The sequence below is a fragment of the Aricia agestis genome, chromosome 15, assembly GCF_905147365.1.
Source record: "Aricia agestis chromosome 15, ilAriAges1.1, whole genome shotgun sequence".
In the NCBI taxonomy this organism is placed as follows: domain Eukaryota; kingdom Metazoa; phylum Arthropoda; class Insecta; order Lepidoptera; family Lycaenidae; genus Aricia; species Aricia agestis.
In genome coordinates this window covers 2400101-2425100 of record NC_056420.1, presented here as the reverse complement: position 1 = coordinate 2425100, position 25000 = coordinate 2400101, and the positions used below count along the sequence as shown (strand labels likewise).

The following is a 25000-nucleotide window of genomic DNA, read 5'->3' as shown; positions in this document are numbered from 1 at the left end:
AATATACTACTCTTTAGACTTGAAAGAAATAAGAGTAGTTTTAACGATTTCTTTATTTAAAATTCAAATAATAGGGAATATAACTTAAAATGTACAAGATTGGTAGAGGGCGCTACTATCACATACAGTAAATAATCTGAACTAATTCCGACATGTTGCTCACGTCATATCAGAATATTGACAGAAACATTGCCAAACGTCGAACTAAATTTTGAGTTGGTGCTGCCTCTATCGTGAAGACATTGCTGGCAGTAATAAATTATCCTATAATAACAAAATCACTGTCGCCACACGACGCCTTCGATCCAGTCTACGAAGCTGGACACGCGTGTATATATTCCAGGCAGATTTGGTTTGGCACATCCAATCCCGAAGGACGTCACGCCGATCAAATAGTGCATATTGTACTCGGTCTCAAACGGAAATGAAATTTTCACTTGCAGCGGTCCTCCTGAGTCGCCCTGAAATGGCACATATTATTTTAATTTTTTTTGTTTGTTAAAAGTTCTAATGGAATATCATTGTAATGGCATAAAGTTGCGTAAAATTTATAAATGGCATTTTTAGACACATCCAATATGATCCTAATTTAATGGTGACGCCATTACAATGTTATTAACTGTCAGTGTCATAGGGACCAAGGTTCGCCGCGCCGAGTATAAGTATAATAAAGTATTTTTGTTCTTCTGTTGTTTTTTTATAAAAACTGTTGATTTTATTGATTACACTCCGGACAAGCCTTCGTGACTTATAGAGTATACATAATTATTATGTATATTTTAAACTATTTATGTAATTATATACTTAAATATTTTATTTATATAAAAGTATTTTCATATACTTTTGAACATACGGGTCGAATTGATAACCTCATTTTTTTCATGTTGTAAAAATCTATAATGTGATAAAAATCTATAACATAAAATTATGGTCGACTATAATTGGTCGATAGCTGCTGTGGTCTAATTTTATATTTTTATCGATATACGCCCATCCCTACACGCACACTACGGGAATTACACACAAGCATGAAATGGCCACGCGCTGGCGAGCTAAGAAGCCATCTACCTATATCCTTAATCTATGCTGTTGACGACAAAGTGACAAATTGAAAATGGATTATAGTTTTTTTTATTGAATCTTAGATACGAGTACTATTAGACAATGCTTACACGGCCAGTCTGAGATCAGCTGAGTTCCAGAGACAAGAGTTGAAAAAAATATGATGAAGTCAATATTTTTTGCAAAATATAGGTAGTAGTCCTAATGTCGTTGAAACTAAGGTCTAATATCGACCATTGGGCGAGCTCTAGTTATTTTAATTAATGCTTATTGTGCTTTTAATAAAATATAATAATATAACGTTATACAAACCCTACTCAAAATAACGAACAAATACATACTGTATGCCAAATTATTCTATTGAAATCGATTTTTCAATAGAATAATGTAAATCACAGTACATATATTTTGTTTATAGTTTATGATTATAAAGTGTAAGAAAATTGGTCAATCGAATATTACACTTACGTTGAGTAAGCAGGGTCCAAAAAACTGAGTTGAAGATTTATTTTTAACGGAATCGAATTTTAAAAAAGATTTTAAAGGTGCTAACGAATTTCGTTAACTATTATTTTACATAATAAACAAGACTTAAAAGCAGTCAATTCAATGATTGCTCAAGCACAAACGTAGGCAACAACTATTATTATATTATGTTAAACTAGCTAAATTAACTAACCTGACATGCGTCTACGCCACCTTTCAGTTTTCCCGCACAAATCTGAGTATTCTGGACTCCGCACCACAGACGGTTGCAGTAAGGCTTCAGCAACCTGTCGCAATGACTTGAATCTATAAGATCCACATCAGCTGCCTGTAGCTTTGGAGATGTGGTTTTACCAGCTGCAAAAAGATGTGATACATAGTATGAATAAATAAAAACAACTTTTAACAAAAGTTAGCACATGAAAATTTAAATTTAATAAAAATGGATTTTCAAATGTGTTAGTCTCAGTTTTTCATCGATCTGATCCATCAATCTGATTGACGAAATACTGATGGATGATCAGTCCATCAATCTGAGGGTTAGACGATCAGTTTTCTGTTAATATTTACCAGACTGATAGATCAGATTGATGAAAAACTGATCGTGTAACCTACGTCTTAAAGATTTCTTTCTTCAACAACCAACCAACCAACTTATACAATGAAAGTCAAATCAATAGCTACATCTTATCTACTGACGCTCATAATTATAGGCTATTTTTAATTTACCTGTATCTATGACTCCCCATCCGATAAGAGTTGCCTGTCTGCCAAGTGTGGCAGTATTGAAGGCAGTCCATAGACACGCGGGCTGAATCAGCTTCGTGAACCTTTCTTCTTTGGTCAGTTCTATGATAGCTATGTCGTAGTATTTGCTTGGAGCCTTATACTGTGGATGAGTTATAATCTTCTGTATTTTGGCATCTGTTGGCCCTACTCCATTGTCAAACTGTGAACAATTTTTGTGATACATATTAAGTGTTACCTTATTTTACTTAGCATAACTACAAGAAGCTATATTAGTTGTAGCTGGAGTTACCTCTTTTTTAATTTTTAGTATTTTTACTTGACGAATCCGAAGTATGGCTGCATGTTGTTCCGACTAACAATTCAAAGCTACAAACAATCAAAAGCATTTAACTTTCTTACCGAATCTATAATATTTTTATCGCCCAGCCGAACGATTTCTGGTGCTCTATTCGCCACTTCGGTGTCTGGAGGAGTTTTTGAACAGTGGGCAGCTGTTATCATAAATTTTGGGCTTATCAGCGAGGCACCACATTTAAAAATCCAGCCCCCGGAGACTCTTCTCCATCCAACTGCACCCTGTAATCATTTAGAATTGAACATTATATCTGATATTTTTTTAATATTGTGTTTTTATGAATGAATTGCTAAAACATACTTGGTAACAATGATATTCTATGTTACTAACGTAACTAGATTGGAAGTTTACGGTAGCAACGCGTTGCCACTTCGAAGATGCCTGCAGGCATATCTCACATACATAATGACATAACGAATATATGACTTGACATTGTCTTTTGAACAAAAAAGTGGTTACGCATTTCTGAGAATCTTTTGTAAGACATTGCTACTCTAGTATTTTAGAAACTCATTGCTTGGTAAAGTATCACTCCATACTCAGAATATAAACTAACAATAGTTAGTGACTAACTAACGAAAAAAATGTACAGTTTTCAAGGTTTGAAAATTAACTTTTTATAATCCTTAAAAGTATTTTTAACTACAGCATGATCATAGGTAATATAGGATATACGTGGGAGAGCCATGCTTCGGCACGAATGGGCCGGCTCGACCGGATAAATACCACGTTCTCACAGAAAACCGGCGTGAAACAGCGCTTGCGTTGTGTTTCGCCGAGTGAGTGAGTTTACCGGAGGCCCAATCCCCTAACCCCTACCCTATTCCCTTCCCTACCCTCAACTATTCCCTTCCCTTCCCTTCCCTACCCTCCCCTATTACCCTATTCCCTCTTAAAAGGTCGGCAACGCACTTGCAGCTCTTCTGATGCTGCGAGTGTCCATGGGCGATGGAAGTTGCTTTCCATCAGGTGACCCGTTTGCTCGTTTGCCCCCTTATTTCATATAAAAAAAAATTACTACAATGTTTTCACGACATTACCAGCATCTAAGACAGTAAAAAAAAATTTTTTTCGAAGTTTGATAACGTTTCTGTCAATATTCTGGGTGTTCAGTATGTTGGATTTTGGTCGGATTGTTTATTGTATCTGCTAGTAGCGCCATCTACTCCGACCTTAGCTTAATAATGTTCCATATTAAAGAAGTATCTTACCATATGTGGAAATTCTCCTATGACAGTATCTCGTCCACCTATCACCAGTGTGCGTGTAGTAAACGGTCTACATTCAGACTTTCTCTTCTTCGTATCTTCTATGTTCTTTATTGACCAGATATATTCTAAGCATTCTGTAAGCAAATTAAATTTTGTAAAGAAATAGTAAACCTTTTGAAAGCCTCTGCGTTAGATACTTAAGATACCACTATTCTGAGATAAACAGTTACTCTCAAGTTTTTACTTAATGTGACCTGTATTTCAATAAACCTCAGTCTAAAGTTAGACTCACAGATCTAGAAGATATAAAGTAAGATTTTCTAAAAAAACAACTTACATTAACAAAGTCTTAAACTTACTTTCTTCGCTGATTCTTCTTCCTGGCTTAGAAAAATTTGGCTTGACCGGTTCGACTATCGCACATGGGTCGGTCAGTTTAAAGTTTTGATTATTTGTAGGTTTTTGGGGTTTAGGCTTCTGGGTTGTAGCCTTGTAAAGAACGAACTGAAATTAGAATTTTAAGTATCTATACAGAAAGGTAGACCGTAGACATAAAATTTCCCCGCAAGACAAATGATTGCGAGTATATAATCAGAACCTACTAATATTGACTTTTTTAAGGTGGTTTGAACTTTCCTTACTTGTATTTTGTATGCTACCAAAATTTAAAATATGATTATTGTTACAATAATAATTGTGAGATAATATGTTCAGAATATTAAGGAATTGAATATAATAGACGACATTTTAAAGAATTTGCTTTGAAGAAAATATTTGTCTGAGATAAGTGAAGAAATAAGTACATAAAATATTTAGTGCACAAAATACTAAGTACATACCCTAGGAGTTGTATCTTTTGGAGGACCGGACCAAAACCATTGCTGAAAAAATTATGGTAACTTTACTCATTTTGTTTTAGACAAAATCTATATCAATTTTGAAAAAAGCTTTTATAAATGCATCGCATTGCCTCGACAAGTTGCAATGTGGACTGACTCTTCAGGCAGAATTAGACTGCTGTTAAAAGCTACGACTATGAATGTTTGATATCCATACTTCCATACTAATATTATATATTTTATAAAATATGCGAAAGTGTGTATGTCTGTTACCTCTTCACGCTCAAACGGCTGAACCGATTGGGCTGAATTTTGGTACAGAGATACTTTGAGTCCCGGGAAAGGACATAGGATACTTTTTATTCTGAAAATATGTACGGTTCCCGCGCGATAAACTAATTTTGGCGCAACAGAGTTGCGGGCGTCATCTAGTCGTTAATATACCTTAAAGACCTCCTTAAAAAAATAATGGGCAATCCTCTAACAATGCATTCCTTCCTTGCCCTTCTCATAGATCAGACATCATCCACCCGTCTTTCAACGTACAGTCTATACTACTCTGGAATGCTCTTCCTCGAGAAATCAGGCTAACCAAAACACAGTTAAGTTTGTGAGTTTTATTTGAAGCAGTTGGCAGGAAAGTATTAAGGTGACGCGGCGTCAAAGTAAAAAACCGTGTTGGATATCGACGGGTGAAAGCGGAAGTGGCGTAACTTGAATTTTGGCCAAAATAACTTTTTAATTGATTGTTGTATAAAAAAAAATTCTGCGTCGAATGGTCTATATCTCGTCTTTCTACGATAAATTCTAGTAAAGTTACGACCATGGATTTTTACCACCTTTTAGCACAGACCTTAAAACAATTTGTCGTAACTAGACGAAAAACTGCAATTTTTGGATAAAAGATAGATACGGCAATGCGTGAGAAATTAGAAAAAGATACGACACAGGTTTTTTAACGCTCGAGTTTGATTTGAATGAGTTACGACATTTCTGTCGCCTAAAATACAACATTCCCAAGGATACGACAATTTCGCTGCGGGAAATGTTGTGTACTTTTATACATACGACAATTTATTTCATACTTATTTCATAGGTATGAAAAAGTTATTACATTTTAAACACATAATTTTAATCTTAAACCTATACTTATATATAACCAACGAATATAGTTGAGTTATGTGTACTGAGATAAGTAACGCCATTTCATCTCCCTCCCGCCCCTCTATGATACCTTCGCTGGCGCTCCCTATACGCCGTTCTTAACGCCTTTTAGTTGATGCGCGAGCGTCGATTTGAGAAAACTAGTTTTTTGCTGTATTCTTAACACTATTGTATCAACGCACGTTTATTCGTGTCATAAATTAAGCTTTATCAAGTGTAGTGAAAGCAGAGTGGGCCTTTTTTTTATGGGCAGGGCAACCGATCATGGGTGCCCCGGGTTAGGGATGTGCCTCAGTTAAGCTGAAGCACCCCGGGGGTATGTGGGACTATTACCCACTAAAACCACCTGCGGCTTGTCTTCAGCCGTATACGGAGGGATGTCCTGGATCTGTCTAACACAGGACTCCCTCCACGACCGGACTTCCTCCAAAATAAGGGAACGCTTTGGCAAACTGAAGACTTCCCCTCGGCGCCGGGACTAGCTAAGCCGGTCAGGTTCCCATTCTGACCCGGAGCCCTGGATTAGACAGAAGTTTGGAGGTTCGCGTAACGACGGCTCCGTACTCCCATCCTTCACCAGCGGAGCGGAACGGAGGATGGATCATCCTCTCGCACGCAAGGACGGTTTCGCAGTAAGGGACCGCCGCCTGCTAGGCCCCATCACTCTCGAGCACGCAGCAAACCCTGCTCGAGAGCGAGAGGTCCCGCTCAAGCACCGCCAAAAATCATGGTGCTGCACGGCCCAACAAACGCACACCTCGAGGGTGTACTGGGCCGTGTCCTCCGCAGCACCGCACTCATGGCAGGCTGGCGTTGGCTCCCTCCTGGCGACATTACACAAGTACGCACTGAAACATCCGTGTCCAGTGAGTACCTGTGCAAGGCGGAAGGTGAGGGGTTTTCTCTTGCAGCGCTGCAAGAACTGGATGCAGAGCCTGAGCAGTACGTTAACTGTACTGGGCCTGTGCCAAGCCCTCACCTCACCTCCTCAACAGCCACTGCTGTCCCAGCTTTCGGACCCGCTGGAGCTCCTCCCAATGTAGGTCATCGCCCCGTGACCTCTCTGAAACGAGGAGGTGCAACTCGGTAGAGACCGTCGCAACAAGCTCCCACGCCGAGTTTTCCTCCAGGGCAGTGGCTGCCACCCAGGACCCACACCGCAAAGACCCGCTGCGCTCTTCGCAGCTGGGCCTCTCATATATTCTTACGAGCGGTGAGGGAATCTGCCCAAATTGGGGCACCGTACAGGGCTATACTCCGACAGACTCCGGAGTATAGCCGCTTGCAGGCTTTGCTGGGCCCTCCTATATTAGGCAGAGGCCGACCCAGCGCTGACGCCGCCCTTACGACCTTCGGTCCCAACTGTTGGAAATGTGGGCCGAAGGTCCACCTCCCGTCCAGGATGAGTCCAAGACATTTAAGCGTCGGACTCATCCTGACCTCCATCTCTCCGATAAGGAGTCGTGCTCCGGGTGGGGGACCTCTCCTTCCGAGTACGGACTCGGAAGGAGAGGTCCCCCACCCGGAAGAGTAGGGTTTCGGGCTTGCTTAGGCGTACCCGAAGCCCAAGCCACTCTATGCGGCTGACAATGAGGGATGCTCCCACCTCAGCCAGCCGCGCAGCCACCTAGAAGGTCTTCTCTCGGAATAAGACATAGGTGTGGTCGCAGTAACAGACGAGCACCATGCCCGAGGGAAGAGCACACCGCAGGACCCAGTTGAAGCAAGAAACATCCAGACGCGAACCTTGTGGGACACCGCACTCGACCTTCCTCCTCTCTAAGGATCCCAACCCGTCCTCGTAGAAAGCAGAGTGGGTCGGCTTCTATTGTGTTGAAAAAGTGTGCTCCAGAGTTGGCTCCGGTCTTAACACGTCTTTTTCGTTTCTCCTACGCTTCTGGCATTGTCCCGGCTTCTTGCAAGACAGCTTTGGTGTACCCGATCCCCGTTCCAACTACAGACCAATCGTTATAACCTCCGTCTTCTCGCAAATTATGGAATCCATTATCAATAGCCAGCTCTTTCGATACTTGGGCGGCTTGGGATTACTAAGCGACAAACAGAAGCGACAAAGACCCAGGAAACTTGAACCTCGGATACTTATCGTTTTGAAAAATCCTTTCTTTGAAGACCGCTTGGCGTGGACAGGGGATGGGGGCTACAGTAGGTATAGCTAAATTAATATTGGAATTTGTTGTGGACTGTTGCCAACAATAATTATTTTCACAGAATTCTTAATTATATGTGTACTTTAATAATTAATAATAAAATTAGAATAGAATCAAAATTTAAGGGGGGCTCCCATACAAAAAGAAAACTTTTGGCCTATTTTTTCTCTATAACGGTACGAAACTCTTTGTGCACGAGCCCGACTCGCACCTGGCCGATTTTATTGTAAACATGGTAATAAATTCGGGCAATCTATACAACAAAAAAATAATTTTGAAAATCTGACCACAAACAGCAAAGTAAAAATTAACTCCTCCTTTTTTGAAAGTCGGTTAAAAAAGTATCTAAGATGTCGACCAGGGATGTAAGGTATCATCATGCCAAATTTCATTGAAATCGGTCCAGCGGATTCAGAGATTAGCCTGTACAAACAGACAAACAGACAGAGAAACAAAAATTTCAAAAACAGTTAAAATGTGTTCTACTTCTGTTCTAACATGCCCCTGACTCGTTTTTTCAAGTTTTTATAATAACATACATTAATTAATGTATACCTACTAGTAATTTTAAATTATATATAGTATGATATTTAAAATAAGTTGTATTAAATTAAGAATATTTTTATTATTACATTAGTAGAGTAGTCTCGCTTTATTAAGTGAAATGCTTGCTGATGACTTCAGTTATATTTAGATTTTAGATTGCTCTTCATTTATTTATTTTTTCATCCTCTCGCACTATTGGCACCTACACAGTTTTGTTTCTGAACACCTAAAGGTTGACTGGTAGAGAATGCCATTCGGCAATAAGTCCACAGTCTACGCAGGCGGACTTATTTATACTTTATTATTTATTTATTACTTTTATATACTATTATACTTTTTGCACAATATTGGTACATACCAACATTGTGCAAAAAGTATAAATAAATAAATAAAATAATTATTCTTCTTGTGTTCAAATTTCTCATTTATGGGGGCGACTAACCCTAAATTGTCGATTTTATAATTCATTTTTATACTTGAAAAAAGCCCCGAAATGTTTCATTTTCTAAACATAGGTACCTACTACATTATTTTCTAAACATAGATACTACATTATATTTCCGAGGATGAACCAAGCGAAAACACGATATACTTATTAAAATTTTCTCGATAGTTTTTCTATCAAAATCACAAAGATGCATCTTATTTTCACGAATTTTTCATATTATAGGTATTGCCATATCCGTTTATTAAACTAAGTTAATATTTTAACACATTGTATAAAATTCTATCACTGAGAAACTGACCTAGCGGATTTTTTAAATGTTGTATAGTTATTGAGAAAAAACTAATTTGGCGATGAATCCGGGTCGTCCTTTTTCACCTGGCATATGAAAGACGTGAGTGTGAAGAGAGAAGAACGCTGTTTGGTTTTTTGCGTTAGTCGCCCTCGTTAAAATACTATGAAATTGTAAAATAATATCTTACCCTTTTATCTCTCACTCCATTGTTTTCAATAGTATTATTTTCACTACGAACTTGTGACACTGTATAAACAAAAGTAACATTAGCAAAAAAATAGGTATTAAATATCAAAATTTGTAGGTTTACCTACCGAAAATTAAAGCAAGTGGTAGGAGCAGTGAAATTTTCATTTTATTATATTAAGAAAAAATATTTAACGCGCTGTGTCCTCGAGATTTAAGAGGAAAATGTAGGAAAATAAAGTGTTATATTTATGTATGCATCGTTAAGGGACTGTACCATGATTTCATATACATACGTAAACACTGTGCACTTTGAACAAACACTTTACATTGCGTACCACACCAACTCACCGTCTTTCCCTTTAGTACCAAAACCAGCAATGATGAGCACGCTCATTGAATCAATTGTGACCTTTCAGATGTTAATTCCATGTTCTCGTTCTTGCGGTGCATTGATCTAGACTCTAGAGCAAGTTTGACAGAAAACTTGTTTTCTGTTCGCACACAATTATTATTTTATTGATGTAAGCACTTTAACCCGCGAGCACTCGCGCTGTGAGCATTTTGCTCCCAGTAAATTTAAAACACGTGCCATTTTGTGAAAATTATGTTTATGGCCATCGTTTCTCCAGTAGCTGAATTTTGTTTCGTCCCTCACCCCTGGATAAAAATAACTTCTCGCCAGGGTGCGCTATTCGCTCGTACGAGGAGGTTTGTTGCGTCGTACTCGTATACCATTATATATGCGGCATTTTGCTCATCGCGCAGGTATAGGCGTAAGTACTTTTTTCCTTATGAATAAATTATTTTTCATCGTATGGACAGTTTACTGCTAATTTTATGTAATGGTTTTAAATTACTGTTACGGAAAAAAATTATAACGTATTTCTATTACAGATGGATCGGGATCGAAAATATGAATGCATATTGGTGTGGACTGTGGTCATATCCAAAGTAGAGCACCTTGCAAACCTTGTATATTATCTACAGAAACATCGTATTTTAACCTGATTAAATATTTATTACTAGAATCTGAGTTACCAGGACAAGAAAAACCAAATAGAATCTGAGTGGTTTGCCTAAGACTCAAAAACCGGAAGACCAAAAAATGCCATTTACTGCCAAAAATTTTTATGTACCGATGCAAAGTTATAAATCTTGTTATATGTGTAAAGCTCAGAAATATAATAAAGAATAACCCTTAATTAGGCGCATCAAGAAAATCACACAAGTAGTCGCATGGGGTCTTCTTTTTTTGTTAGCCTATACTATCTCTGGGGTCTTTACTGACCCCAAATGAAATAGTGAAAATGAAGTTGAAGAAATAAATAAAATTAAAAATCAATTATGCAAATTGTTAGAGGGCTTTACTGTAATTAATATTAATAAACAAAAACCTTTCATTGCCTCTTACACCAAAAAAAAATCAATCAACTTCTTTTCCGTCTCGAAATCTCCAAAATATCACTATAGCTGAGATCTAGATGAAAAAATATATTTTTCACTCTGATAAACAGATTTATTTGCAGCACCGAAGGAATAAGATCTTGGGATAAAATTAACAAACATATTTTCCACACTTTTATAATTAGTCGCATGGAGTTAAATATAATTTGATCCCATGCGTGATGCGACTAATTAAGGGTTAACACTTCCCACATATCTAAGTTTTCTTTTTGAAAACTCTTTATTTGTGAAGTTTTTTCAATCATACCGCCTTAGGAGACTGAAAATTTTCTTGTCATGAATGTTAATGAAGATTAAAAAGATAAAATATCATAATATTAATACGCGAACGAAAAACTTTGTAACCCTTTTTACGAAAAATGGGGAAACGTAGGTGCATGAAATTTTGCACAGTTATAGTTTATATGGTGAAGGAGTGCTTTGAACTAATATTATTTTGAAATTATACTTTTATCACTCATTTTTTAACAAATAAAACATTACACACACTACAACACACACACATGAGAAATGACAGATTTTTGAGTGACAAGCCTATACATACGAATTATACTTTTTTATTTATGGTTGAAGTCTGTTGTTGTTAAGTTGAGAAATTGAAAATGGATTTAAATAGTTTTTTTTATTGAATCTAAGATACTATTAGACAGTGCTTACACGGCCAGTCTGAGATCAGCTAAGTCCCAGAGAAGAGTTGAAAAAAATGATAAAGTCAATATTTTTTTTCAAAATATAGCCGTAGTAGTCCTGTCGTTGAAACTAAGGTCGAATTTCGACCATTGGGCGATCTCTAGTGTTGAAACATTTTTAAATACTTATATACTTTTTATAATAAACAAAGTGTTCTTTATTTTTTAAAAGAATGAAAAAAAAAATTGCTTTGTATAACCTGCATTTAATGACATTTATAAACAGCAAAATGCTCTACGCGCGAGTGCTCGTGTAATTTGTAGGAGCGCGGGTGCTGGCGGGTTAAATCAGGTGTTCATGGTAAACCAGACTGATGTCATAGTAAACAGTAAAATAAGTAAAAATTGTTTTATTTCTGAGTTGAATAAAATCTGTTCAGTAAGTACCTAATTACTCATTATATATTAATAAGTATTCATTCTTCCATACTAATATTATAAATACGAAAGTGTGTCTGTCTGTCTGTTACCTCTTAGCGCGCAAACCGCTAAACCGATATTGCTGAAATTTGACATGGAGATACTTTGAGTCCCGGGAAAGGACATAGGGTATAGAGTAAAAGCCTTCGATGGCCAGACCTTCCTCCATTTTGTAAAGCTGAAAGTTTACCTGTTTGTGGCCTTTACAGAGGTAAGAACGACCAGCAACTATGGAGTTTCGGTCGCGGTTACTTTGGGAGGTATCCAGTTCTGAAGGTCCCTGACCTTCCAGAAAGAGTAAAGATCAATTTCATAGCTTATAATAATAATAATAATAATAATAATAATAATAAAACTCTTTATTGCACACCAAAATACATACACAATATGAATTATAAATAAATAAATATTATAACTTGTTGATGTACAAAAGGCGAACTTATTGCTACTAAGCAATCTCTCTTATATTCTTTGCTGTAAATGGAGGAATCTCGTCTTCCAGTGCTGGACATTTTTGACAGCTGCCAGACACCCTAACTTTTTAAAACTATTAGACTTTGAGGGTGTCTAACAGTGGGAAACAACCACAAGCAATTATGTTCTCAATTTTCGTTCTTTTGAAGTCGGTACTGGCTAAGTTCTATATCAAGTACATATCTCAGTTCGGCTGGTACCGACTTCAAACTAATGAAGATTGAGAACAGAATTGGTTGAGATTTAGTCGCATTTCGGAATGAAGAATAAGAAATATTTCATACTTTTTAGATCATATTTTTAAGAATATTATTTTATATACGTGGGAGAGCCATGCTTCGGCATGAATGGGCCGGCTCGACCGGAGAAATACCACGTTCTCACAGAATACCGGCGTGAAACAGCGCTTGCGCTGTGTTTCGTCGAGTGAGTGTGTTTACCGGAGGCCCAATCACCTACCCTATTCCCTTCCCTACCCTTCCCTATTCCCTTCCCTTCCCTTCCCATCCCTACCCTCCACTATTACTCTATTCCCTCTTAAAAGGCCGGCAATGCACCTGCAGCTCTTCTGATGCTGCGAGTGTCCATGGGCGACGGAAGTTGGTGACCCGGTGGTTGGTGGTCAGCTGACCCGTCTGCTCGTTTGCCCCCTTATTTCATAAAAAAAAGAAAAAGAATATTGTTTTTACCTTGGAAGTCGGTTTAAATTTTTTTGTTAAAAAATAATAATTTTGTTTCGGTTTATATATAGAAAAACCTACGAATAATAAAAACTAAGAAAAACCCTATAACTTTTGAACTCGTTACCTTCTCTGAACCTTTTTAACTTATAACTTTTCAAGACTTGAAAGAAATAAAAGTAGTTTTAACGATTTCTTTATTTAAAATTCAAACAATAGGGAATATAACTTAAAGGTACCATCGAGGAAATTGATTCCTAGGCAGTTGACAGACCACCGTCATTTGGTCGGATCAAGTCAATTCAATGTTAATTGTGATCTGTCCGGTTGATATAACGTGACCAAACTACGTAGTACCCCCATCTGCCTAGGAATCAACTTCTCTGATAGTAAAAGGTTTGTAGAGGGCGCTGCGCTACTAGCACATACAGTAGAATATAATCTGGACAAAATCCAACATAATATTGCAAACGTCATATATTGACAGAAACGTCGAACAAAACTCTTTGTTTACTGTCTACACTACTGCTGCCTCTAGCGTGAATACATTGCAGTGATAAATCCTAGAAATAATAAAATCACTGTTGCCACACGACGCCCTCGATCCAGTCGACGAAGCTGGACACGCGTGTATATATTCCAGGCAGATTTGGTTTGGCACATCCAATCCCGAAGGACGTCACGCCGATCAAATAGTGCATATTGTACTCAGTCTCAAACGGCAATGAAATTTTCACTTGCAGCGGTCCTCCTGAGTCGCCCTGAAATGACACAATATATTATTTTAAGAAAAGCTAATATACAAACACACAACGGTATTTGAGTACCTAAATGAATCGAATTTTCAATAGAATACTCGTAACTTGGCATACAGTGTTTTTAAATTTATAATATATATACAGTCTGTAACAAAATTAAGTGATAATACTTTAGGATGTGTACGTGTTTCTTGTAGAGAGTTCACTGTGAAAGTAGCAGTGCTGAAAGACGAAAAAAATTTTTCACTTTTGTATGGGCAAGGGCCCGAGAGTCACGAGTTTCCCCATACAAAAGTGAAAAAATTTTTTGGGCTTTCAGCGCTGTTACTTTCACAGTGAACTCTCTGCAAGGAACACGTACACACCCTAAAGTATTATCACTTATTTTGTTACACCCTGTATAAAATGTAATATCGGATATCAATCAATCAATCAATCAATATCATATGTATCAATCGAATATTACATATTTTATACTTTCACCGTTTCTTTACTTTCCATACTTTCAACCCCAATTTCACCCCCTTGGGGATAGAATTTCCAAAAACGCTTCAATACCTATCCATTCATTTTTAATCAGCAGTCCAAAAATAAACTTTCATATTTCTAACTTAAGAAATGACGGACTTTCATTTAAACTTTCAACCCCTATTTCACCCCCTCGGGGTAGAATTTCCAGAAACGCCTAAACACGTATCCAATTATTTTTAATCAGTAGCCCAAACATAAAATTTCATGATTCTAACTCAAGAAATGACGGACTTTCATTCAAACTTTCAACCCCAATTTCACCCCCTTGGAGGTAGAATTTCCAAAAACGCTTAAATACGTATCCATTCATTTTTAATCAGTAACCCAAAAATAAAGTTTCATGTTTCTAACTCAAGAAATGACGGACTTTCATTCAAACTTTCAACCCCTATTTCACCCCCTTCGGGGTAAAATTTTCAAAATTCCTTCCTTAGTGGGTGTCTACTTAATAAAACAACCCTTCTCACTAAATTTCGTGGCTGTAACTTTAACAGTTTTTGCTCAGCGATGATGAATCAGTCAGTCAGTCAGTCAGGACATGTAATTTTATAAGTATAGATTTCGCCCGTAATTCAATAAAATATATTACAGTGACTAAATAAGTATGTCACCATGGCAACGTCCATCGCTATCCCGTCGCACAAACGATGGTCGCCGTCAGTCTCGAGTTGTAATAATTTACTATTATTTATTCAACAACAAATGCAGTTATCAATATAATAAGTACCCATATACAATAATACCATACCCGATTCTCAGACCCACTGAATATGCATTTAAATTTGGTTAAAATACAGTAAAGCCGTTTCGGAGGAGTAAGCGGCCTAACACTGTGACACGAGAATTTTATATATAACGAGCTTTTGGCCGCGGCTTCGCTCGCGTTAAGAGGTATTATTATATACAAACTTTCATCCCCTATTTGAACCCCTTGGGGTTGGAATTTATTAAAATCTTTTCTTAGCGGATGCCTTTGCCTACGTCATAACATCTACCTGCATGCCAAATTTCAGCCCGATCCGTCCAGTGGTTTGGGCTGTGCGTTGATAGATCACTATGTCAATCAGTCAGTCAGTCACCTTTGAGTTTTATATAATTATATACATATAGATAAGACCTAATAGCAAAATTTTACGACTCAGTAATTGCTCAAGCAGAAACGTAGGCAACAACTAATAATATTATATTATGTTAAACTATATTGTTGCGGTGGGTTGATCGAGCCCGTTACTATGCCTAAAACCCCATGGTGTTCCACTCCCCGCAGTGGAGCACCATGGGGTTTTAGTGGGTAGTTCCTCGTCCCACATACCCCGGCCGATGTCCACAATCCGCCGAGGATGCGCAAAGCATTTCGCCATTGTAATTTTTTTTTTACTATAAACTAACCTGGCATGCGTCTACGCCACCTTTCAGCTTTCCCGCACAAATCTGAGTATTCTGGACTCCGCACCACAGACGGTTGCAGTAAGGCTTCAGCAACCTGTCGCAATGACTTGAATCTATGACATCTACATCAGCTGCCTGTAGCTCTGGAGATGTGGTTTTACCAGCTGCAAAAAGATGTGATATGTATGAATGGTAAAAACAACAAAAGCTTTTAACAAAAAGTTATTACATGAAGTAATTTAAAAATCAAAAAGAATTTTAATCGACATCTAAAAGAGGAAGAGGTTCTATGGTCAGTGGCATATATTTTATTGAGCTGTAAAACATTTTTTTTTTTCAACAATACATACCAACTTACTCATACAATGAAAGTCAAATCAATAGCCTACATCTTATCTACTGACGGTCAAAGGCTGTTTTAAATTTACCTGTATCTATGACTCCCCATCCGGTAAGTGTTGCTTGTCTGCCAAGTGTGGCAGTATTGAAGGCAGTCCATAGACACGCGGGCTGAATCAGCTTCGCAAACCTTTCTTCTTTAGTCAGTTCTATGATAGCTATGTCGTAGTATTTGTTTGGAGCCTTATACTGTGGATGAGTAATAATCTTCTGTATTTTGGCATCAATTGGCTCTACTCCATTGTCGAACTGTGAACAAATTTTTGATGATTGTATGTATTTCCTTCTAACGGTTTAAAGCTACAAACAATCATAAGCATTTAATTTTCTTACCGAATCTATAATATTTTTATCGCCCAGCCGAACGATTTCTGGTACTCTATTCGCTACTTCGGTGTCTGGAGGAGTTTTTGAACAGTGAGCAGCTGTTATCATAAATTTGGGGCTTATCAGCGAGGCACCACATTTGAAAATCCAGCCCCCGGAGACTCCTCTCCATCCAACTGCACCCTGTAATCATGCATTAAAATTACGCACCACTCTCTCGTATTTATGGTATAAAATTTCCCATTTAAGTAAACTAGTGAAGGAGTAGGATCATTTTCAGACAAACAAACTCTACCGTTAGTTATGTTACTATACTACCATTAATACACCTATTGTAACATCTACGAAATATGATGCTATAATTCTTACCATATGTGGGAATTCTCCTATGACAGTATCTCGTCCACCTATCGCCTGTGTAGTAAACAATTGAGGAATTTCCTCGCCCGCTTCAAGTTTTTTCTTGTTACCTTCGACAATAATTAATATTATAATTGGTTTATTATTACATACCGAGATTCATAAATTAATCATTCAGATAATAATATTATTAATAATGACTCAGACGCTTACCTATTAATAGCACAAAATTACAAGTAATAATCATTATTGTTTACAATTTTGTTCATCACGTGGGAACCCTAGATTTTTTCAGTATAAAAGTATCCCAGATGTCCTTTCCCGATACACAAAGTGTCTCCGTACCAAAGAAAAATCTGTGTAGTGGTTTAGGCAAGAAGAGGTAATAGACAGACACACTTTCGCATTTATAATATTAGTACCTATGAATAGACTTTTAAGTTTGAAGATATAGAAGACTAGTGATTCTGATAAACATAATATTATAGTAACAAGCAAAGTCATACTTACATTCAGCCTTTCTCTTCTTCGTATCCTCTATGTTCTTTATTGACCAGATATATTCTAAACATTCTGTAAGCAAATTAAATTTTTAACTAAATAGATTTAGTAAAGCTTTTGAAAGCCTCTGCGATTGTCTTAGGTACCGTACTTACTATGTTCTGAGATAGTCAGTTATAGCTCTCAAGTTTTTACTTGTAAGCTGTATTTCAATAAACCTTACGTCTTAAGTACTCACAGATCTAGAAGATGAGTAAGTAAATTAACGTACATTAAAAAGTAAGATTTTCTAAAAAAAAAAAACAGCTTACATTAAGAAAGTCAGATTAAACTTACTTTCTTCGCTGATTCTTCTTCCTGGCTTAGAAAAATTTGGCTTGACCGGTTCGACTATCGCACATGGGTCGGTCAGTTTAGAGTTTTGATTATTTGTAGGTTTTTGGGGTTTAGGTTTCTGGGTTGTAGCCTTGTAAAGAACGAACTGAAATTAGAATTTTTAGTATGTATAAAGAAAGTAAGGAATAAAATTACCCGCATAGCAAATGATTTCGAATATAAAATGTGAACCTACTAATATTTACTTTGAGAGGTGGTTTGAATTTTATTCAACAACTTTCTTTACTACCAAACCTACCAAAATTAAAAATATGATAATTGTTATATTAATAATTGTGAGATATGTATTATAATCAGAATATAATAGACGACATTTCAAAAAATTCGTTTTGAAGAAAAATCTTTGTCTGAGATAAGTGAAATACATAAAATATTTTGACCACAAAATATTGTGTACATACCGTAGGAGTTGTTTCTTCTGGAGGACCGGGCCAAAACCATTGCTGAAAAAATTATGGTAACTTTACTCATTTTGTTTAAAACGAAATCGATAATATCAATTTTGAAAAGCTTATATAAATGCATCGCATTGCCTCGACATATTACAATGTGGAATCCTTGAGGTAGAATCAGACTACTGTTAAAAGCAGACTATGAATGTTTGATATCGTTAATACATTATACTTAAATACGTCATTAAAACATTTAATGGGTATATTCTTCTTGTGTTCAAATTACTCTTTTAAGTAGAAATACAATGAAATTGAAAATTATCTTACCCTTTTATCTCTCACTCCATTATTTTCAATAGTACTATTTTCACTATGAACTTGTGACACTATAAACAAAAATAACATTAGCAAAAAATTAAGTACTAAGTATTAATATGTTAAATATCAAGGTTAATCCTACCGAAAATTAAAGCAAGCGGTAGGAGCAGTGAAAATTTCATTTTATTATATTATTAATAAAAAAATATTTAACGCGTTGTGTCCTCGAGAGTTAGGAGGAAAATGTGGGATAATAAACAGTTATATTTATGTATGCATCGTTAAGGGACTGTACCATGATCTCATATACATACGTAAACACTGTGCACTTTGAACAAACACTTTCCATTGCGTAACACACCAACTCACCGTCTTTCCCTTTAGTAACAAAACGAGCAATGATGAGCACGCCCATAAAATCACTTGTGACTTTTCAGATGTTACTTTCATAGTCAAGTTCTAACGGTTCATTGATCTAGAGCTAGTTTGTGAGAAAACTTGTTTTCTGTTCACACACAATTATTGTGATGCAGGGGAATCCCTTATTATTTTATTGATGTACTTAAATCAGGTCATGTTCATGGCAAACCTGACTGATGTCATAGTAAACAGTAAATAAATAAAAAGTGTTTTATTTCTGAGTTTTGAATCAAATCTTTTTAGTAAGTCCTTAGGTACTTCATTACTTATCCATACTATACTAATATTTTAAATGCGAAAGTGTATCTGTCTGTCTGTTACCTTTTCAAGCTCAAACTGCTGAACCGATCAACCGAAAGATACTTCGAGTCCCGAGAAAGGACAAAGGTTTTTTTCCCGGAAAATTGTACGGTTCCCGCGCGTTAAACTGACTGCATCTGACTGAGTTATATATATTATAACATATATATTTAATATACGGGTTAAATTCGATAAAACAGTAATTTATAGTCAATTATATAGTGCAATCAAAATATTAATATCATTTTTGTTTTGTGATTGAATTTTCAAACTAGATTATGTCAAAGAAAAGAATTCAACGACGACTCTGCTCCTATAAAAATCTTAAATTAATGTCACAAAAAAAAATACTACGAAGGATTTATTCATGTTTTTTATTTGAATAACAGAAGTCTGACATGAATCATGCAAGTTAACTTTGGTATATAAATAGATAGATAGATAACTCTTTATTGTTCACAAATTGGTACTATAATTAGTTTGACTAACATGTTTACAGTAAAATGTGGGCAAGGGCGGCCTTATCTCTATAAGCGATCTCTTCCAGGCAACCCTGCGGCTATGGAGATATTGCATAATTAAATAAGCAGGGTAATACAAAAAGTCGACAAACAATTTTAGCAGATGCTAGAGAAAAACTTAATATCTAATATATTTACATGGCACTACAGATGATTTAAGGAGTGAGCACACTGAGACGGGCCGTGCCGGGGCTCAGCGTGCCGGGGCTCATCGCAAAAATCAGCCTCCATACAATTTGTGTGGAAGCGGAAATCCGCTGCGCCCCGACACAGTGTGCGATACGCGCATCCGCTTCCATACAAATTGTATGGAGGCGGATTTTTGCGATGAGCCCCGGCACGCTGAGCCCCGGCACGGCCCGTCTCAGTGTGCTCACTCCTTTAGTGAGCGACTCTGTTTAAAATATGGTTATTGGTTATGCAGTTTTGATTTGAAAATAGCTAGTGAACTTGACTCTCAAATGTCACATGGTAAATCGTTCCGCAATTAGTGTGCAGCTCTCACAATAAAAGAACCCCTGAAATAGTCAGTTTTAGTGAAGGCCACATGGAGTCCTACTGTACCCAGAACGCACTGAACGGCTTTGGTCACTCTTTCAAATAGGGAGGACAGCGAGGATCGCACAGAACATTGTACAGTAGTCCGAGGACATGCTCATCCCGACGGAGTCTGATGGGCAGCGAACCAAGTCGTTTACGATATTCTGAGGCGTGATCGAACTTACGCAGTTCACACACGTACCTAACATTTTGAGTAGTCTCCCCAACTTATTGAGATATTCCTCATTAAGTGTTTTTAGTACATTAATAAACATTACATAAAATCGTCAAATATAAAAAGAGGTTGTTAAAATAAAGTTAATATACCTAGCGGAATAGAGAAACACAGGCCTGAGCAAGAGAGATGTCACTATCAGTAACACTGCGTGGTAAAAGGAGACGTGTGATACATGACAGCAGCACTCTTTTTTTGACGTCCAGTTGACAATTTAATCTCATAGAAATCATGTTCAATCATGCTTGTGTAAGTGTATACGTACACATATTTTTACACACAGATGAAACCAATTTCTGTTTCGTTTGACATCTCGAGATTGTTGCTCTATTCCGCTAGGTATAATAAATAACCTTATTATTGTTACAGAGCAAACGTTTCAGAAGTGAGACTTCTGTCAAAATTCGTGAAACAATATTTATTTATTATTGACGCAACCTTGAATTTTCACTCTCAGTGCGCTTAACTACGAATAATAAATAGTTTTTATTATTCGTAGGTGCTTAAAGAAGTTTCACATCAAAAGTAACATTTTAAAGTTGAGAAAGCTAAAGTTTAGAATAAGGGTGAAGCCAGACGAGCGTAATTTTGTGAGTCGTGAGTTGCAGAAATTCAGTCGCGTAAATATCTTTTTATACAAATCATGACTCCAAAATTACGCTCGTGTGAATCAAACAGGACTTTTGTATGAAACTGAATGCAGCAGAATTTCTGCCAGCCGAAACTCTGCGGCTCGCAACTCACAAATTACGCTCGTTTGGCTTCATCCTAAGCCCCTGCGATTTTGGTGGTGAGATGGGTTGAGTAGGGAGGGTTTGGGTTTGGGTTTAAATGCGAATTTCTCCAAAGCGTTAGTATTCCTGAAGGTGGGGGTGATACGGTGGTAACCCTCCTCCCTTCTCACCCTCCCAAAAATTGTCGGGTTTTAAAAAAAAATCTAAAATTTATTAATTTTACACATTTTATAAGTCATCAGGCCAAACGACACTTTCGATCCAGTCAACAAAACTGGACACTCTGGTGTAGATGCCTGGGAGATTCTCCCTCGCGCAGCTGATACCGAATGATGTTACGCCGATGACACAATGCATGGACTGATTCGTCGACGCTGGGATCGGGATTTTTACTTGTAAAGGTCCACCTGAATCACCCTGAAAAAAAAGATATAGGGAATATTATGAGTAGGCATTAGAAAGAAGAAATATCTGCGGGCATCGACCTGGCCGAGTCACATCGTGGCTCGGAGAGATCAACTTTATAGTTGGGAGCCTTAGAAGATCTCCTCTATTTAAATAGTTGTAAACAACTATTAAAGTATATAATTCAATAACCTTTCATCAGAATTGAAAAGGACTTCAGATAGGAAATATAAGGCTTTAGAGAAAGGAAAGAGAAATCATCATAATATGAATATTGCGGGCATCGGCCTAAAGAAGATCTTCTTCTAGGGGTCAATTCAGACCGCAACGCGATGCGTAGATGCATTTCTAAATTTGTACTAAATTGACAGATTTGCAAGACGTCTCATGAAATTGAAATCTGTTAATTCAGTACTAATTTAGAAATGCATATCTACGCATCGCGTTGCGGTCTGAAATGACCCTTAGGCATCCATTACACGGTAGGTTTTGCTGTCAGTTTTACCACACTCATGTTGTAACTGATAGATAACCTAGCGTGTAAGAGCGTGACAGACGGTTGCATGAAGTTGATTGACGAAAATCGGAATATTTTGATTTTTGCTTCATGCCACCATCAGTCACGAATTTTGAGTGAGTGTTGTCACATCTGACAAAATAGGAAAAAAAGTAGAAAACGTATACCGAATATTTTGACTTTGACTGACATAAAACTGAAGAGAATTGAGTGACCGTCTAATACCATTCGTCAGTCCATCAGTCACCATCAGTCAAACATAATTCATGATTGACGGAATTGACTGTCGCTTGCATGAGCGTGTAATGGACGCCTAAGGATCCCAATTATATTAACATAACTATTATTTATAATCCAATAACCTTCAATCAGAGTTGAACATTACCTAAGAAGAAATGCTTCACTTCATCTACTCTTTAATATTCATATTGTTTATTTCATTAATCTCTCATCAATTTTTTTAACTATTAACCAACCTGACAAGCATCAACTCCGCCAGCCAGCTTCCCAGCACAGACCTGGTGCTCCTGCATCCCGCACCAATGCCTGTTGCAGTGGTTCTTCAGCAGTTCGTCACACACACTCGAGTCCAGCACATCCACAACTGCCGCCTGGAGCTCAGGAGACGTTGTTTTGTTAACTACACATAAAAAACACTAACATATTGTGATATTTCAAGACTAATTATAATTATGCTAGCTACAAAAAGATGTGATAAACTAAGCGAAGTAATAAAAACAATTAATTATGAGAATTGCCAACTAAAATAATAATAAAATCAAATACTACTCAAAGGGGAAGATAACGTTTTTATTATTAGCAATCATAGGATTACTAATCGTTTCAAATACGAAGCTCAGAATACAGAACAAATCTGTACTCTGAGATACGAGGATAGTATTTTAAAACGATTAGTTATCCTAAAAAACGTCACTGAGGAGGAAATCATTGTTACTAATGTTTATTTCCATAACGATACCACAGTATTACAATAATGGAATATTGTAATACTGTGACGATACTATAATTAAACCTGTTTCAATAACTCCCCATCCAGTGAGTGTAGCCTTGCCGATGTTGGTTGTGCTGGGATTGGTCCACAAGCATGCAGGCATCATGTACTTTGTGAAGAATACCGGCTCCTCTAACTCTATTAGAGCTATATCGTAGTACTTCTTCGGGCTCTTATAAAGTGGATAATTTATTATTCTTAGAATCTTCTTGTCAAACATCTGGGCATTCAATCGAGGGGGCTGTAAGTAAAATTGATTGTCATTCAAATTGCGAAATGTCGGTTACTTATTTACAGTAGTTGTAGGCTTGCGAACATTTTTAGGCCTTGTTTTATTGTTTTAACTTTAAATAGACGACGCCCGGAACTCCGTTGTGTATTTTTTGTATTTTGTATTTTTTTTCTCCGGACTCTAACGTATCAGCATAACAAATTTTAGCAAAATTGGTTCATCGGTTTGGGAGTGCAGAGGTAACAGATAGACAGACAAACAGGATTTTGCATATATAATATTAGTATGGTTACTCACAAAATCAAGAATGTTCTTGTCCCCTAATCTTACGATTTCCGCAGTAGTACTCATAAGATTAGAGTCTGGAGGAGATTTTGAACAATGAGCAGCCGTCAACATGTACTTTTCACTTATCAAAGAGCTGCCACATTTGAAAATCCAAGTATTACTAATAGTCCTCCATCCTAAAGCACCCTGGTAAATAAAAAATATTTTCATACTATTTTTCATTGCAAGCTTGGTTAATAGTGCTGCTTTTTCTTTGACATAAGCATCTTCATAATATTAAGTGTAAAAAAAAAGTATAATTTTAATGTAGTCTAATTTCTACACTCAGAGACATTCAATTATGATTGAACTTCAATTTAATGAAAAGTTTTACAGATAATGTATGTCAAAAATTTCATTTAATTAAAGTTACATAATTTAATAATTATAAGGCCTTTGCCCAGCAGTGAGACAACATAAGCTCTTAAAAATGTTCCTGGGTGCCCCAGAAAGGCAATATAATATTACAATGTTTTATTGTTAGTTTGTGAAGATGGTATTCGCCAGCGATCGAGGTTTATTGAGACTGCAGCCCTCTTAATGCATGTAAGCAATGTTAGGAGTATACAGAAGCAATGTTGAAGCAGCGGCTACTACCATATGCGGAAATTCTCCTGGTATAGTATCTCTTCCACCAACAGCAAATGAAGGACGACGGCCTTCTGGCAGTTGTAACAAATATTCTAAACCTGCAACAGGTCATATGTCATATTTTTGATACAGAGTGCTTTAATGCATTTTTTTTTATTTAATAGTTTTCATTTAGACTATATAAAAATTCAGTTACATTTATCGTTATAAATAATAATATTGTGAAAAGTTTAGTCTAAATGCTGTATGGTGATGGCTTTCTCCAGTATTTTCCATTCGTTTACATGTCACCAGCGACCACATTTGGGTTATGTGGTCGCTGCATGTCAGTTTACATATAATATTGCTCTATGCCAGGTATAGCTGGAAAGCTACTTGCCGAAAATCATCTCATCAGTTTTCTGTCTCTCTTTGCAAGATATACGATGCTTTATTATTTAAAAAAAATGACTTACAGTCTGCACCATTCTTTTCTATAATCACCCTGGCCTTAGTATCCCATAAATATTCCATGCATTCTGAAAGTTGTAATGTTATATTTTTTTATTCAAACAGTAG

The 25000-nt window shown here is 36.9% G+C and overlaps 3 protein-coding genes across 3 annotated transcripts; all 3 read right to left on the bottom strand.

The window, feature by feature from the left end:
• Window positions 1-82: 82 nt before the first annotated feature.
• On the bottom strand, window positions 83-9719 carry LOC121734334 (serine protease snake-like). Its single transcript, XM_042124867.1, has 9 exons — window positions 9636-9719; window positions 9509-9567; window positions 4704-4745; window positions 4224-4368; window positions 3865-3998; window positions 2698-2874; window positions 2278-2497; window positions 1742-1905; window positions 83-461 (listed from the first exon to the last, which is right to left on the bottom strand). The coding sequence occupies exons 1-9, from the start codon at window positions 9673-9675 to the stop codon at window positions 279-281; spliced, it is 1164 nt and encodes a 387-aa protein (XP_041980801.1). The 5' UTR covers window positions 9676-9719; the 3' UTR covers window positions 83-278.
• A 3897-nt stretch (window positions 9720-13616) lies between these two features.
• On the bottom strand, window positions 13617-18838 carry LOC121734333 (venom protease-like). Its single transcript, XM_042124866.1, has 10 exons — window positions 18751-18838; window positions 18618-18676; window positions 18300-18341; window positions 17839-17983; window positions 17512-17574; window positions 17011-17111; window positions 16648-16824; window positions 16344-16563; window positions 15916-16079; window positions 13617-13998 (listed from the first exon to the last, which is right to left on the bottom strand). The coding sequence occupies exons 1-10, from the start codon at window positions 18788-18790 to the stop codon at window positions 13816-13818; spliced, it is 1194 nt and encodes a 397-aa protein (XP_041980800.1). The 5' UTR covers window positions 18791-18838; the 3' UTR covers window positions 13617-13815.
• Window positions 18839-21436: 2598 nt separating this feature from the next.
• LOC121734337 (serine protease snake-like) lies at window positions 21437-24993 on the bottom strand. Its single transcript, XM_042124871.1, has 6 exons — window positions 24898-24993; window positions 24449-24540; window positions 23822-23998; window positions 23314-23533; window positions 22757-22920; window positions 21437-21775 (listed from the first exon to the last, which is right to left on the bottom strand). Exons 1-6 carry the CDS (start codon window positions 24953-24955, stop codon window positions 21587-21589), a joined length of 900 nt encoding a protein of 299 aa, XP_041980805.1. The 5' UTR covers window positions 24956-24993; the 3' UTR covers window positions 21437-21586.
• Between the last annotated feature and the right edge of the window lie 7 nt (window positions 24994-25000).